The sequence below is a fragment of the Homalodisca vitripennis genome, chromosome X (assembly GCF_021130785.1).
Source record: "Homalodisca vitripennis isolate AUS2020 chromosome X, UT_GWSS_2.1, whole genome shotgun sequence".
In the NCBI taxonomy this organism is placed as follows: domain Eukaryota; kingdom Metazoa; phylum Arthropoda; class Insecta; order Hemiptera; family Cicadellidae; genus Homalodisca; species Homalodisca vitripennis.
In genome coordinates, this window is record NC_060215.1 from 61629422 (window position 1) to 61642155 (window position 12734).

At 31.9% G+C, this 12734-nt stretch overlaps 1 protein-coding gene across 7 annotated transcripts in view; it reads left to right on the forward strand.

Moving 5' to 3' along the window:
* LOC124369058 (condensin complex subunit 2-like) overlaps positions 1 to 12734 on the forward strand; it is a 122751-nt gene that overhangs the window by 60180 nt on the left and 49837 nt on the right. For all 7 annotated transcript variants that reach the window (XM_046826767.1, XM_046826765.1, XM_046826761.1 and 4 more), the window contains 3 exons: positions 2838 to 2944; positions 7974 to 8112; positions 8279 to 8489. In XM_046826767.1, the coding sequence (XP_046682723.1) occupies positions 2838 to 2944; positions 7974 to 8112; positions 8279 to 8489 (457 nt within the window). The remainder of the gene's footprint in view (positions 1 to 2837; positions 2945 to 7973; positions 8113 to 8278; positions 8490 to 12734) is intronic.

Consider the following 12734-nt stretch of genomic DNA (forward strand, 5'->3'; position numbering starts at 1 on the left):
TCTAATCCTTTTGCTAGAAATCACAAATTTATTATCAGATATACACGAACTTAAAGTATGTATCTATAAGATGTAAATAGAGACTACATGATGACGGTTAAACTGATGCATTTCCCTCAGTTTCACCAGTTTAGCTAAACTGTCATAACACCAAAATTGGCCAATTATTATAAATGGAGAATCTGGTCAGCTAAGAGAATACTGTCACAATTTTTGCTCTTTATGAAAGTTTGAAGTATTGGAGTTTTTTTTTTTTAAGGTAAGTTTTCTGGGTACTTCAAGAGAGTAGTATTTTTTTTTGTTGTATTGTTTTTATGGCTACTGTTTAAAAACGTTTTTAAAATTTTCAGAATAGCACATAATGTTGTAACATACATAATTAAATGCTTAGGTAATTAAATTAATATCAAACTAACACACACAAATAATCTCAGTATATTTTGCAAGACAATAGAGGAAAATGTGAAATATGATTTTTAACCAAATGTCTGTGGAAAACACGTCTTACAAGCTGAATTGATATTGTTTTAACTGAAAGACTGTTTAAAAGGTCAAATTATAGGTGTACTGTGCAGGCGTATACTCATAAACTTTCCAGTACCAGATAGATGGTGGGGGTGAGGGGGTATGGAATCTTTCTGCAAGATGGGATCCAAGGATTCTCCCACAGAAAATTTAAAAAAATATAACCTCTAAAAACATGATTTTAGACATTCTGAGGAGATAGAATTAGAACTACTATATACTTTATATGTTAAGTTTTTTTAAATAATTTGTTATAATACCGTAAACCTGTTCATTGAATAAAAAATAAAATAACCCTGTTACTCATATGAAAAAAACAATAATCTTAATACTATTACAAATGCAAAAACATTGTTGAACATGAATCTATAATATTATGACTTGAACCTGTTTCAAAGATTTTCAATCTCCATTTCTCTAAGACTGACAGGTTTGTTTGTAGGTCAGGTTTGAAACTTTTAGTTCCTCTAACAGAGATTCATAGGCCAAAGATAGGTTTAATACTAACTTGGGTAAAAATCCATGAGATGACAGCTTTTAATTTATTTTGTCCATTTCATTAAACACTACAAAAAGTACTATGTATATAAATGAGATATTTACACAGTTTTAATTTAAACAAAATGTAAAAAAATAAGATTTAAAACAAAGGTATTTTTGGTAATTAAAATTTTTTTTATATTCTGATAGCTTTTAAAATTTCTTCTCCATTTATAATGCAGAACTTTATGAAAGACTAGAACTACTCAATAAACTTAATTTCTAATTTTAAAATCTTTCTAAACTTACATAGTTTCCCAAAATGTTTCGGCTTTCCCTTCATGCACTAACCACACCACGACACCTCCTTTTCACACACTTTCCTGATCATTGTCCAGACCTCACAGTCGACTTCCCTGCTTCTCAGCTGGTTTCCCATGGTTTTGAAGGTACTGCCTCCAAATCCCATTACTATTGTCTTCCATTGATGAGTTATTTTGCTTTATTAACCCTCCATCAGGCGCTTAAAATTAGAAACACCATCAGGCGTCACAGAGGTTTCCTCCAGGTTAGAGAATAATGGATATCATAGTCGTTTAAACTGTTTTTATTTGTTTAAATATTCTTACGGATTTAATTCCAATGTAATATATTCATTTTTAGAAGTTAAATAAAAATTACTCTCTTATGTAATGAATTTTCCAAATAAGAAATTCAAAATCTTAAAAAATGTTATTGTATAGTAACAACATGATTTATTTTAAGGAATAATGCAATTAATTGTAAAAATGTTTAACCTACTATAATAATATATGGAAATTAACTTAATTTTTAACTTCTTACAAAAACAACTTACTTCAATTCTTGAGTTATTATACAATGTAATGTCAATTATTACTCAAAAATTTATTCTTTACTAAACATTTTTTTTAATACTACACAAAGTTTCAAAACATTTTCCTTCTGGTTATTATAACGACAATGTTCACTCCATAAACAGTACTGAAATGTTCCCTAGCACACGGGTACTGTACTGACAAGTCTCTCGTCTTCATTCTCCATTTCACAAAATTCAAATAAAATATATTGTAAAACTTAAAAAGAAACCATCACAGGTCACACATTTAGGCGCACACGGATTAGTACTCCATAAAAAATAAACACAATAAGGCGCTCACAGAGATTTCGTCCAAGCACTACAAACACAACATCGGGCGCTCACGGAGGAATCGTCCAGTCTCGTACGGAAGTAGACGTCATACTGACAGATTTTGACAAAGATAAGCGGGAGGCTATTGTTTCGCTTCCCCGAAAGATGCTCGTGAAGTACACTGCGGGAAACGACTGCCAACATCAGAAAAGTAGTACTATTTTTAATAATAAAAAATACACGGAGGAAAACTCCGTTTAGCGCCCAATGAAGGGTTAATTCCATCTCCTATTTAGATTTAGTTGCAATTTGTTCTGTTTCTTTATTGGTATATCTTTTTTCCATCCTGAACAGGGCTCCTCATGGAATCTTCGATCATTGACCGTGATTCTAGAAATTCACTTTACTATGATTGTTTTGAGACCTTATGTATGACTTAACATTTTCTTTCTCATAGGATAATTTTTATCAAACTTAAGTTGTAGGAACACCAATAAACCCTGGAGTTTCCACTGTTCGTACAAAATCCAAATGTTTTTAAACTGTACATATTAACCTTTTTTATTCCTTTGATAGTACTTCTGCAAAGCACTCAATGTAAGCATTGTATATATCCAATCACGGAATCAATGTCTTTAGCAGCTACTACATTTGATGCTTATTATTTTTATAATTGTTGCAGATAACAAAAGTGAGGAGGAAGGTCTCAAAGAGACCTTAAATCACACTGAAGAAGATGCTCGAATGAGAGATGTTGAAGTTATGTTTCGTGCTAAATGTAAAATGGAGGTAAGTTCCTAATTTTTTTATTGATTCTTACCTCTCTTAATTAGTTATGATTTATAACATTTTTATAAGAAAAATTAAGACTTAACTTATATATATTATTTATTAACTAATATTTATTTCCATTTAAACTTAAATTTGTATAATTTGGTATACGCTAGAGAGAGGAAGCGGGTGATAACATTTTGGGCGCATATTGGATAGATTTGTGTTATCATTGTCTCAGCACTCTTATCTAATCAGCTGTTAATGACAAGTATTATATGAAGGATTTTTTTTTTTTTTCTCTTAGGACAAGAAGCTTATAAATTTGCACTTAGTCCTGTAAGAACCTTTGCGCTGCTTCCGGAGTGACAGGATATTCAGGATAGGTAAGGTTAGGGAGTAGGGGCCGCCTCCTATTGAGATCCATGAGGAAGAATTAGGGCACTACATCTCAAAGTCATGTCTCCCCGGAAGAAGGGGAGGCCAGCTCTGAACCAGCTTCTCCAGTCAAAGTTGGCAGTGGGTGGCACACCCTTGTTGAGGTTAACAAGAACCTCTGAGGTTAGGGAACAAACCCCACCAACTCCAACAGTCATCTCCCACAGTAGACTAGACCTATCGAATTGCCCATGAACCCCAGAATCTTAACATTTGCGGTTAGTGATGTGCCGCCACTGGACATCCATAAGATTGCGGATTGAAGTGGCACATCGGTTTTTGCTGTGCCCAGTGGTGGGTTCAACTGGTAGGTATAAACCAGCCAGAAGTGATCCCTGTTGGGTCTTATATGAAGAATGCTACCTAATAAATAAATAATACAGCTTTATTATCACAAGCATATTTCAATTTTAACTATTGCTTTTCGAATAAGCTATTCTCAAATCATAACAACACAATATCAATGTAGTAATATACATTACAAGGCTTTATGATTTATGATGAATATGTTGAAACAAGAGTATTGATTACCAATATTTAAAGAATTTCAAATTATGACCGCCTAGTTTACATATTTATTGTCTAATATTCCAATTTAAGGGAAATTTAGACACCTTTATAAACAGAACATACACTTCACTATATGAGAAAAAATTATTTACTAGATCTACCATCAATTAAATTTCATAAAACTAAAACCAATCATATGTTTTCAAGAATTAAACTTTTCAATAAGTTACCAGAAAAAGCTTGGGATGTTAAATTAAAACAATTTAAAGTTACCCTGGAAAATTCGCTGAAAATACAATATTTTTTACTCTATAAATGACTACATTTTCTGTGTAATTAGTAATTTAAGTTTTGAATCCTGTTTAATATAGTTTGATAATTGTAGAATTTAATGTATTTATTTCACTATTTTGTAAAATTCTCCGCCTAGTGTTTGCTGGGCTAATATTAATTTTTTCTCATCTTCCATTAAAGTTATGGTTAAAATTATATTATAAAAATAATATGCTATATTATTTGTTGACTTTGTCTATTGCATGATCTGTAGTTGTGCTTAACAACAATAACAATATATTGTCTATAAATGGATCTCTTTCAGTTTTCTTTTAAAATTATTGAAACAGAAACAATATTTTTTAATCTGTAAGGAAAGATCATTAAATAGCTTTGAGCCAAAGTATGGAAAGCCCTTTCTCCTGACTTCAAGCCTCACTTTAAGAAAGTGAAACTCTTCATCCTGGTGGGAGCTACACTGAGAAACCTTGCCATGAAATAAGAGTCTCTAACTTAGGCACTGTGGCTCTATCAAAATAAGAGCTTTATGTACCATGCAGCACGTCAAAATTTGACACACCACCACCATTGGGAGCATGTTTAGAGCATCCTTGAAGGAAGACACATGATTAGAAAGACATATCAGATGGCTCAATTTTGCAGTTTTGGGTTCTATAAATCTTAGAATGCTGACAGGGCAAGCGACTGCACGAGCTGAAGCTTGTCAGATACTGGCAGCAGTGCTCTAAACATGTACAGGCTCCTCAGTCTGCTAAGTGTACACTGTGAGGTATTAGTGACATGGTCAGTTTCATTTCATACAAGTGGTGTTGTTAATCATCACAATTGTTGGATATGAGATTCACAAGGTAAATTTTGTCATCATTTGTTTTTGGCCGGCCACTTCAATGTCCTTTCAACACATTTCCTATATCATGAAACTGTTTAAACCAGCAATGAATTGCTCTATCATCTGGTGAATTTTGAACTTGATACGTAACGCAAAACCAATCTAACAATTAATTTCAATTCTGTGTGCTACAGAACACAATGTGGCCTCTGTTGCACCGTAAGCATTGTACTCTCAACTAGCGCCAGGCGTGTCAGTCACAATGGCGGACTGGCACTATGCATCAATTTTGCACATGCCAAGGTCAACGTTTCCTTCCATGCTACACGGAAAACAAATATTAGTTATTTCAACTTCAATTTGAGGTTTAAGTCATTTAGTTATCTTGAATAGTTTTGAAGGAACGGCCGTTCAAAACCACAACATTCTTTTTTGGAAACCTGCTATTTTTATATATATATATATATACATACATATATTGAGAGAAAATCAAAGGTCATAGCATTTTTATACATGGGTAATGTTATGTCGACTTTTTTTAGATTTTTGTTCTCTTGAGGACAAGTAGCTTAGAAATTGGACCCAGTTGTAAAAGGAACTTTGTGCTGCTTCTGGAGTGACAGGATATTTTGGATGGATAAGGTTGGGGGTAGGGGCTGCCTTCTGTCAAGGTCCATGAGGAAGAATTTAAGGCATTAATCTCGTCAAGTCTCCTCAAAAGAAGGGGAAGCCAGCACTGAACCAGCCTCTCCAGTCAAAGCAGGCAGGGGGTGACAAACTCTTATGTCTAGGCTAGCAAGAACCTTTGACTCCTAGGGAACAAACCCAACCAACTCCAACGGTCATCTACCGCAGTAGACTAGACCTATCGAACTACCCTTGCACCCCAGACTATGCATGTCCATAAGATTGTCCAATTTAAGTGACATCGGTTTTAGCTGTGGCCAATGTGGGTTCAACTGGAAGATATGAACCAGCCAGAAGTGAACCCTCCTGGGTAATTTATTGACATTATTTCAATGTTAAAGGTGTTCACCACCTCTAGTCACAACAGTCATGTTAGTTCCAGTGAAACCTTTTAATTTATCATTTCTGTGGTTTTATTACCGTTCCAGTTACAGAGCGTCGTAACAATGTGGTTCCAGTTGCAACAACCCACTTCTAGTGGTGATCCCTGTCAGTTTTAAAATATTTTAGATTCATTATTAAATTTTATCAAACAATGTATAATTATTATCACACTATAGTAGAAGGTGGTCTTATTATTAGTTTTGCTATAACAAATAACAGCAAAACTTAAAAAAGAATTGCTCAATATATTTATATGATTAAACTTTTATCATTATAACAACAAACCCTCTAGAGGCCAAATTTGCTTAGATAATGTTTTGAAATTTTTGTCTGTAGCAACTTTTATTTTTCGGATCATGATAAAATTTAAATCAAAAGATTTTTATTAATATTTTGGTACAAATGTATAAAAGTGTCAGAATAATATAACTTACATTTCAATTAACATATTTTTTCATTGCCTACAAGGAAAAATTTAAGGTTGAATTAAAATAATTACATACTGTTTTATTTAAGTGTAAGAAATAATGTATAGGCTTATTACAGAAATGGATAAAAATATAAATTCCCTTAAGTGAAGTTTGAAAATTCTTCAAAAGAGTATATTGCTAAATGTATTAAATATTCTTTCCAAATTTTTTTTAAATTTTAATTGGTTATTTATTTCAGTAATAGTTTTTTGAATCAAATTTCAAACCTTATCCTACATATATGTAGATTATTATGAATGTTTGTTAACTTCAGCCTATTAAGTAGAGTGAGATATGTTTCTGGTATTATATATATGCAATATATATATATGCGTGTATGTAGCCAGGAAGAAATTAAATATATAATTTAATTATATATTTAATTTGACCCCCCAGACAATTATCAAATGTCTGGGGGGTCCAGACAACTGATATTTTCCTGTTGTGGACAGAGGTCCCATTTTGTTCCTTAAAAAGTTCTTGACCCGTTTCTTTGTTGAGAGCGATCTTTCAGCAGTACATGTCAGTAATACTAAATTATTTAAATAATAATTGTTTACTAAAAACCCCTAGTAAAACTTACCCTTACTAAAAAGGACCCCTTGCTGGCTACGTCCTTGCATTCTCTATGCTGATGATGCAACCCTTCTTAACGTAAATGATGGCTAATAAGCTGTGGTTGAGACTAATAAAGTAAAATATGTACTATTTCACCTTTAATATCATTGTAGTTCTGTGAACAAAATATTGTGGACTAAGTTAAATGTTTGTGTATGTGATGATCGTTTATGTGGAATCGACATATCTTTTAAATATATTAAGTTACATTGTACCTAAGAACTATGCGAAAATTGCTTATTTGATCTATTTTCAGTTGATTTTCTGATACTGCTTACTTCTTTATGACAATTGTACCTTGTCCAAGAATTAAAGATTATGAACTTTACAAAAAAACTCTAAGAATCGTTAAGAAATGTTATTCTAATAAACATCTTTTTATTGAGTTTGTTTCAAAGCATTGTGAATTTATGCATTTGTACCTGGTTATTTATACTATCTAAAATTCAGAAATATAAATTTCAACCATTCTTTTTATAAATACAACACTCACAACAAGTCAAAACTAAAATAATTTTTCTGATTGAGAAGAACTCCCAATAATTGATTTTTCTAAAGTATTCAATACTAAAATTAGATATTAAAAATATAAATTGATATTATATTTAAATTAATTATTATAATCAATAGCTTAGTTTAGTTTTTAATGTATTGACTTGGTTTGAGCTGCATTTTGTGATATTGTAATTGATAATAATACATTTGTATGACAAATTAAGTGTATTATTATTATTGTTATACTTGTTATACAATCACTCATAACATTATCACTTTTAAAAATCATAACCAGATTTGTGTACTAGATTATCTGTTGCAGGAAGAGAAGGTGAGTCCACCATCACAGTTGGATGTTATGAAAGCATTATTTCATAAATCGGAGGATAGTGAATATGATTACCTCATAAATGATAACTCACATTATTGGGCAGGACCAATGTACTGGAAACGTGCTCCTGGTAATTAATTTTACTCTACATCTCTTTATAGAAATTTCAAAATAAAATGTTATTGTTTGTTAAGCAACAGTAAATGCATTATATGTACCACCAACTTCAATTACTAAAATTTAATAATGTAAAGAGCTATTATATATAATAATACCAAATAAATATTGTGTTTCAGGCTTAAAACCTGCAGCCAATAAAAAGAAAGGGTTGCGTAAAAAAAAGGAACCGTCTGAAATAAATTATGAGAACAGCCCTGCTCAGTCAGTCCTGGGCAAAGCACCCAGACGAAAAAGAAACATGCTAACTAAATCTACAATGAGTAAATGGTCCAATAGTAAGGTTACTTTACCTATTGATGATCATTTAAAGCCAAGAGTGATACAAACGTAAGTATTCTTTCAATTTAATAAATTATTATTTAGTCATTATAGCTATTTAATTTGTTTACAATAAATTTAATTTGCCTGCAAAATAATGGCACTAAACAATTTGTTCAAAACCAATTATAACAGTTTTGATAGGCTACATATGTTTTAAGTTTTAGTCCATTAATTCAAAATAAAATATTTATTCAGGCATTGATACTGAACCACTGCTTTCAATTCTTGCATTATAAATGTTATTATGACATAAATGACATTTTCAGTTTCTATTTTACATTCTGTGACTCTAGTTATTTTTTCAAATGTAAATGGTGTGTTGTGACATCATTTTGATTGATTTTTTATATTAAATAAAACTTTTTTAATTCAAAAACAATTTTAAATTGTTTTATGAAAGTCAGATTCCCTAAGATAACCGAATCCTTGTGTTTGTAGCATACATTGTAACGTTTCTTCTGCTAGCTTGCTCTTTGTATTATGTATAACGTTAAATAACTGAGTATTTGACAAACTACACTTAATGCCTTTCAATATATGTTACCTTCTCTTTCTTTGCACCATTGCATGCAAATTTTCTGTTGTTCAAAAAGCAGTTTTAAATATGTTGCCATTTTTGTCTTCGTCTTCTATAGATAAAAATGTGTAACCTTACAATACGTTCGATCCCGGTGAAACCAAGTTAGCATTGTATATATGTCACACCACTAGTACCGACGACGCCACTGTGGTGTTGAGTATAGGGGTATGTTTAAGCCTCCGAAGTTTTTCACTATTTAATAATAATTTGTAATTATTGTTATACTAAATGTTTATTTATTTTTATGTCTAAGAGTAATTGGACCTAGGTTTCTGGAAATCAGTCATCAAAGTATTGATTATTTTTTAATGTTTACAACTTGAGTTTCAGCTGATTTGTAGTCAGCTGTTCTGATTAGTTGACTCAGTTTCCACCAGTCACTAAAATGTTTCTATTAATATCAGCTGATTCGAATTCCCACAATTTTCTCACGTATTTCACTATTATTATTTGGGAGATAAGTGAGTTTGAGGTTATGAAATATGTTCTGCAGTACCGAAGACGCCACAGTAGCATCATAGTATATCAAGAGTTTCAACTCAAATATTATTCATTCAAGCTTCTTTATTGATACAATAGAACTATGAACAGTTTTTTGTGTAAGACTCAAATACAATTGGTCAATAAGCAATAAATATTATATTTCTACCAGTGGAAATTCAAATAGATAAAAAAAAATAGTATTTATCAAATGTTATATAAAATATCAAGGAAAGCCTGTCCGTACTAAAGGGGCTCCAGACCCACCGACCCTAGGTTGTCAGCTCACTAAAGGCCTCCCGAAGGCTGTAGAAAGCTCTCTCGACCAAGTAGCTTTAATTGTTTTTTAAGGGATTTTAAATTGTAAAGTTCCTTTAAACTATTTGGTTGTGAATTAAATAATTTAGGTCCAAAAAATATAACTGATTGCTGTGTTAACAACACTTCTTTGTGCTTTTATTATAATTGTGTCCAAGAACTGAAATCATATATTTATTTTGAAAGACAAACATTACTGTGTGGTAAACAAGCAGGCTGGCGAGAGTGAGGGTGCCCCTTGATCAAAAGAGCTCCCTGCAACTGTCCTACGGTTCAATCCCCAGACGATCCTTAGTGTCCTCTTCTGGATGTAGAAAATTCTGTAAAAGAAATTTGCACTACAGAAGCCCCAGAAAATAATACAGTAACTAATCTTTGACTCAAAAAGAGCCATTGTAACCCAGTCTGAGAGTCTTCCTAGAGGCAAAAGTTGATAGGCACCTCAGAGCAAATATTGCGGAGTTGAGATGTTAAGCCAACATATTTATGTGGGAATCCCATTTTAGATTTAAGTCTAAACCCCTAGAAACTTAATGCAGAGTGAACCGTTAAGGGTGAGCGTGTTCACTCTTGTGACACGTGTCCACAGTGTTAGTATTGATGACACCAAGGTGGCATCAGAGTACTTTTGATTCAAAAAACAGGTTTTATTTTCATAACAGTGATTATATTCCGTAATTATAATTCCAAATGACTACAATAGGCTTAAAAACTAAGTTTGGATTTCCAAAAATTAGGGCTGGATCTGAATACGTTTTACTTTTGGGAACAGGCATCACAAGGGGTGAGATATGTTGAATAAGGTGTTTGTGCAAGCACATGAATGCTCTTGTCATTTAAGAACTGCTTCATGGAAAGCACATTGTGGGATAATGCAGTATCTACAATTTGCTTTTCTACAGGTTTGGTCTTTTCTTTCCCGCTTTTCCTTTTAGTTCTAGCAAGGTCTCAATGCAATACTTTTTCTTAACCATTTGACATTTAGTTACACACTCAATCATGGTGACATCCTCAATATAAAAATATCTATGAGCATGACCTTCAGGTTTTTCCTAATCTACTAGCTTTTTTAAACCTTGATGATATGAGTGTCTTCCAGTGCATGGATTGACGCTTTCTGGATCATGTTGAAAAATCCATGTTTTGTCATATGTTGTAAGTAATCTTTTCTAGCAATTCTGCAGTGATTTTGTTCCTTGACGCCAGAGCAGATGTTCTTTTTCTGTATTTTTCTTTTGTTCACAAGAAAGGTGTTTTGGCACCTTTTTGGCCCAAACTACTTCATTTACAAATCCTCATAAACAAGTTAAGTTTACACTTTTAAGTCCTAACTTCGCCTCCATAATAAAGATGTGACTGATGTGTCATATCACTTTCTTTTAATTTTAAGTTCTTTTTACAAGTTGCCACTATACAAAACTAACATCATTCTTCCCACAGAGTTTAATAAATTTGTAATGTTATCTTCATTTCTCGATGTTAATGGACAACCTTCATATTCTTCAATGTCTCGTCCACTATCGAAAAGTTGTTTGGTGTCTCAAAAACTTGAGTACATGATGACTTTAACCTTACATTCCTTTCAATAATTATAATACAACACATTCAGCTGGAGGTGCTGGTATGGATAAATTATTTTTTTACCCGTTAATATAGCTGCGATAAATAATTCCTGGGGCTAGAACAACAAACATAGAGTTGTCATATCACTAAATTTATAATTTAAATAACTACTAAAAATAAATACTTAAAATTCAAACACTTAGACTGTTTTATTATATACAGAAACTTAGAGTCAAGAGATATTTTGTGGTTTAAAAGACATTATGCTGTATTTGTTTTTCTAATATGTTCTTAAACAAATTTGACATAACTCCATAATTATCTTAAAAATAGAAATCTATCTAAACATGTTTATAATGTTTACATTGTCAACAATTTTTATGTACAAGTGATAAATTAATAATTACATATACAGTATAAGCATTCTAGACCATGTACAAGTCCTAATTAATTAATTTATAATCTCATGACTTTTGGTCTCTGCCTTTAAATACCCTAATAATATTGTAATATTAACAACATTAATGAATTTCACTATTTTCATCCATTCTTCAACTATGCTAGGCATACACATTTGTATACTGCCCGAATCGTATTATTAAATTTTAAATTGTATTCTATAAGCCTACTTTTGTTGCAATTCTTAAAAACCAACATATACAGTTTAACCACATGATGTTATTAAACTCATTCTGCTTGTACTATTATGATTGCTCTCAGTGATATGTTCCAGCGCCAGTAAACTTATTCACAATTTTTCTGCATACAAGAAAATGGAATAATACCTTGAATAAATAATGGTGGATTTTTTTTTAATATTTCAGTAACCACCACCCTGCGAGTACAATTAACCCTTAAAGCACTAATTTAAGTTACTGTCAAACGCTAAGACATAAAAAAATATTTTTTTTAAATTTCCCAATGCTAATTTTTGTTTCATATTCCTTGGTATTACCTTTATAAGAAAAAATAATAAACATGTAATATTACATATTTTTGAGAATGTTATACGCACGAAAACATTTGAAATTTTGAATAAACTGCATTGCAGGATAATGTACATAGGAACACGGTAAATCTTAGATCGGCGACTACCGCTCCGATCGCCGTAATTTTTTGCATTCTAACACAGGTTAACGTAATCTCACCGAAAAAAATAGTCCTGATTATCGCTAACATATAAAAACAAGTTTTTCGGCAGTACAATGTTGGTAATACATAACACATAAATAACAAGATTTTCTACTATCAAACTAAAAACAATGGCCGACCATGGTCGTGTAACGCGACCAATTTGGGGACCACCGGGT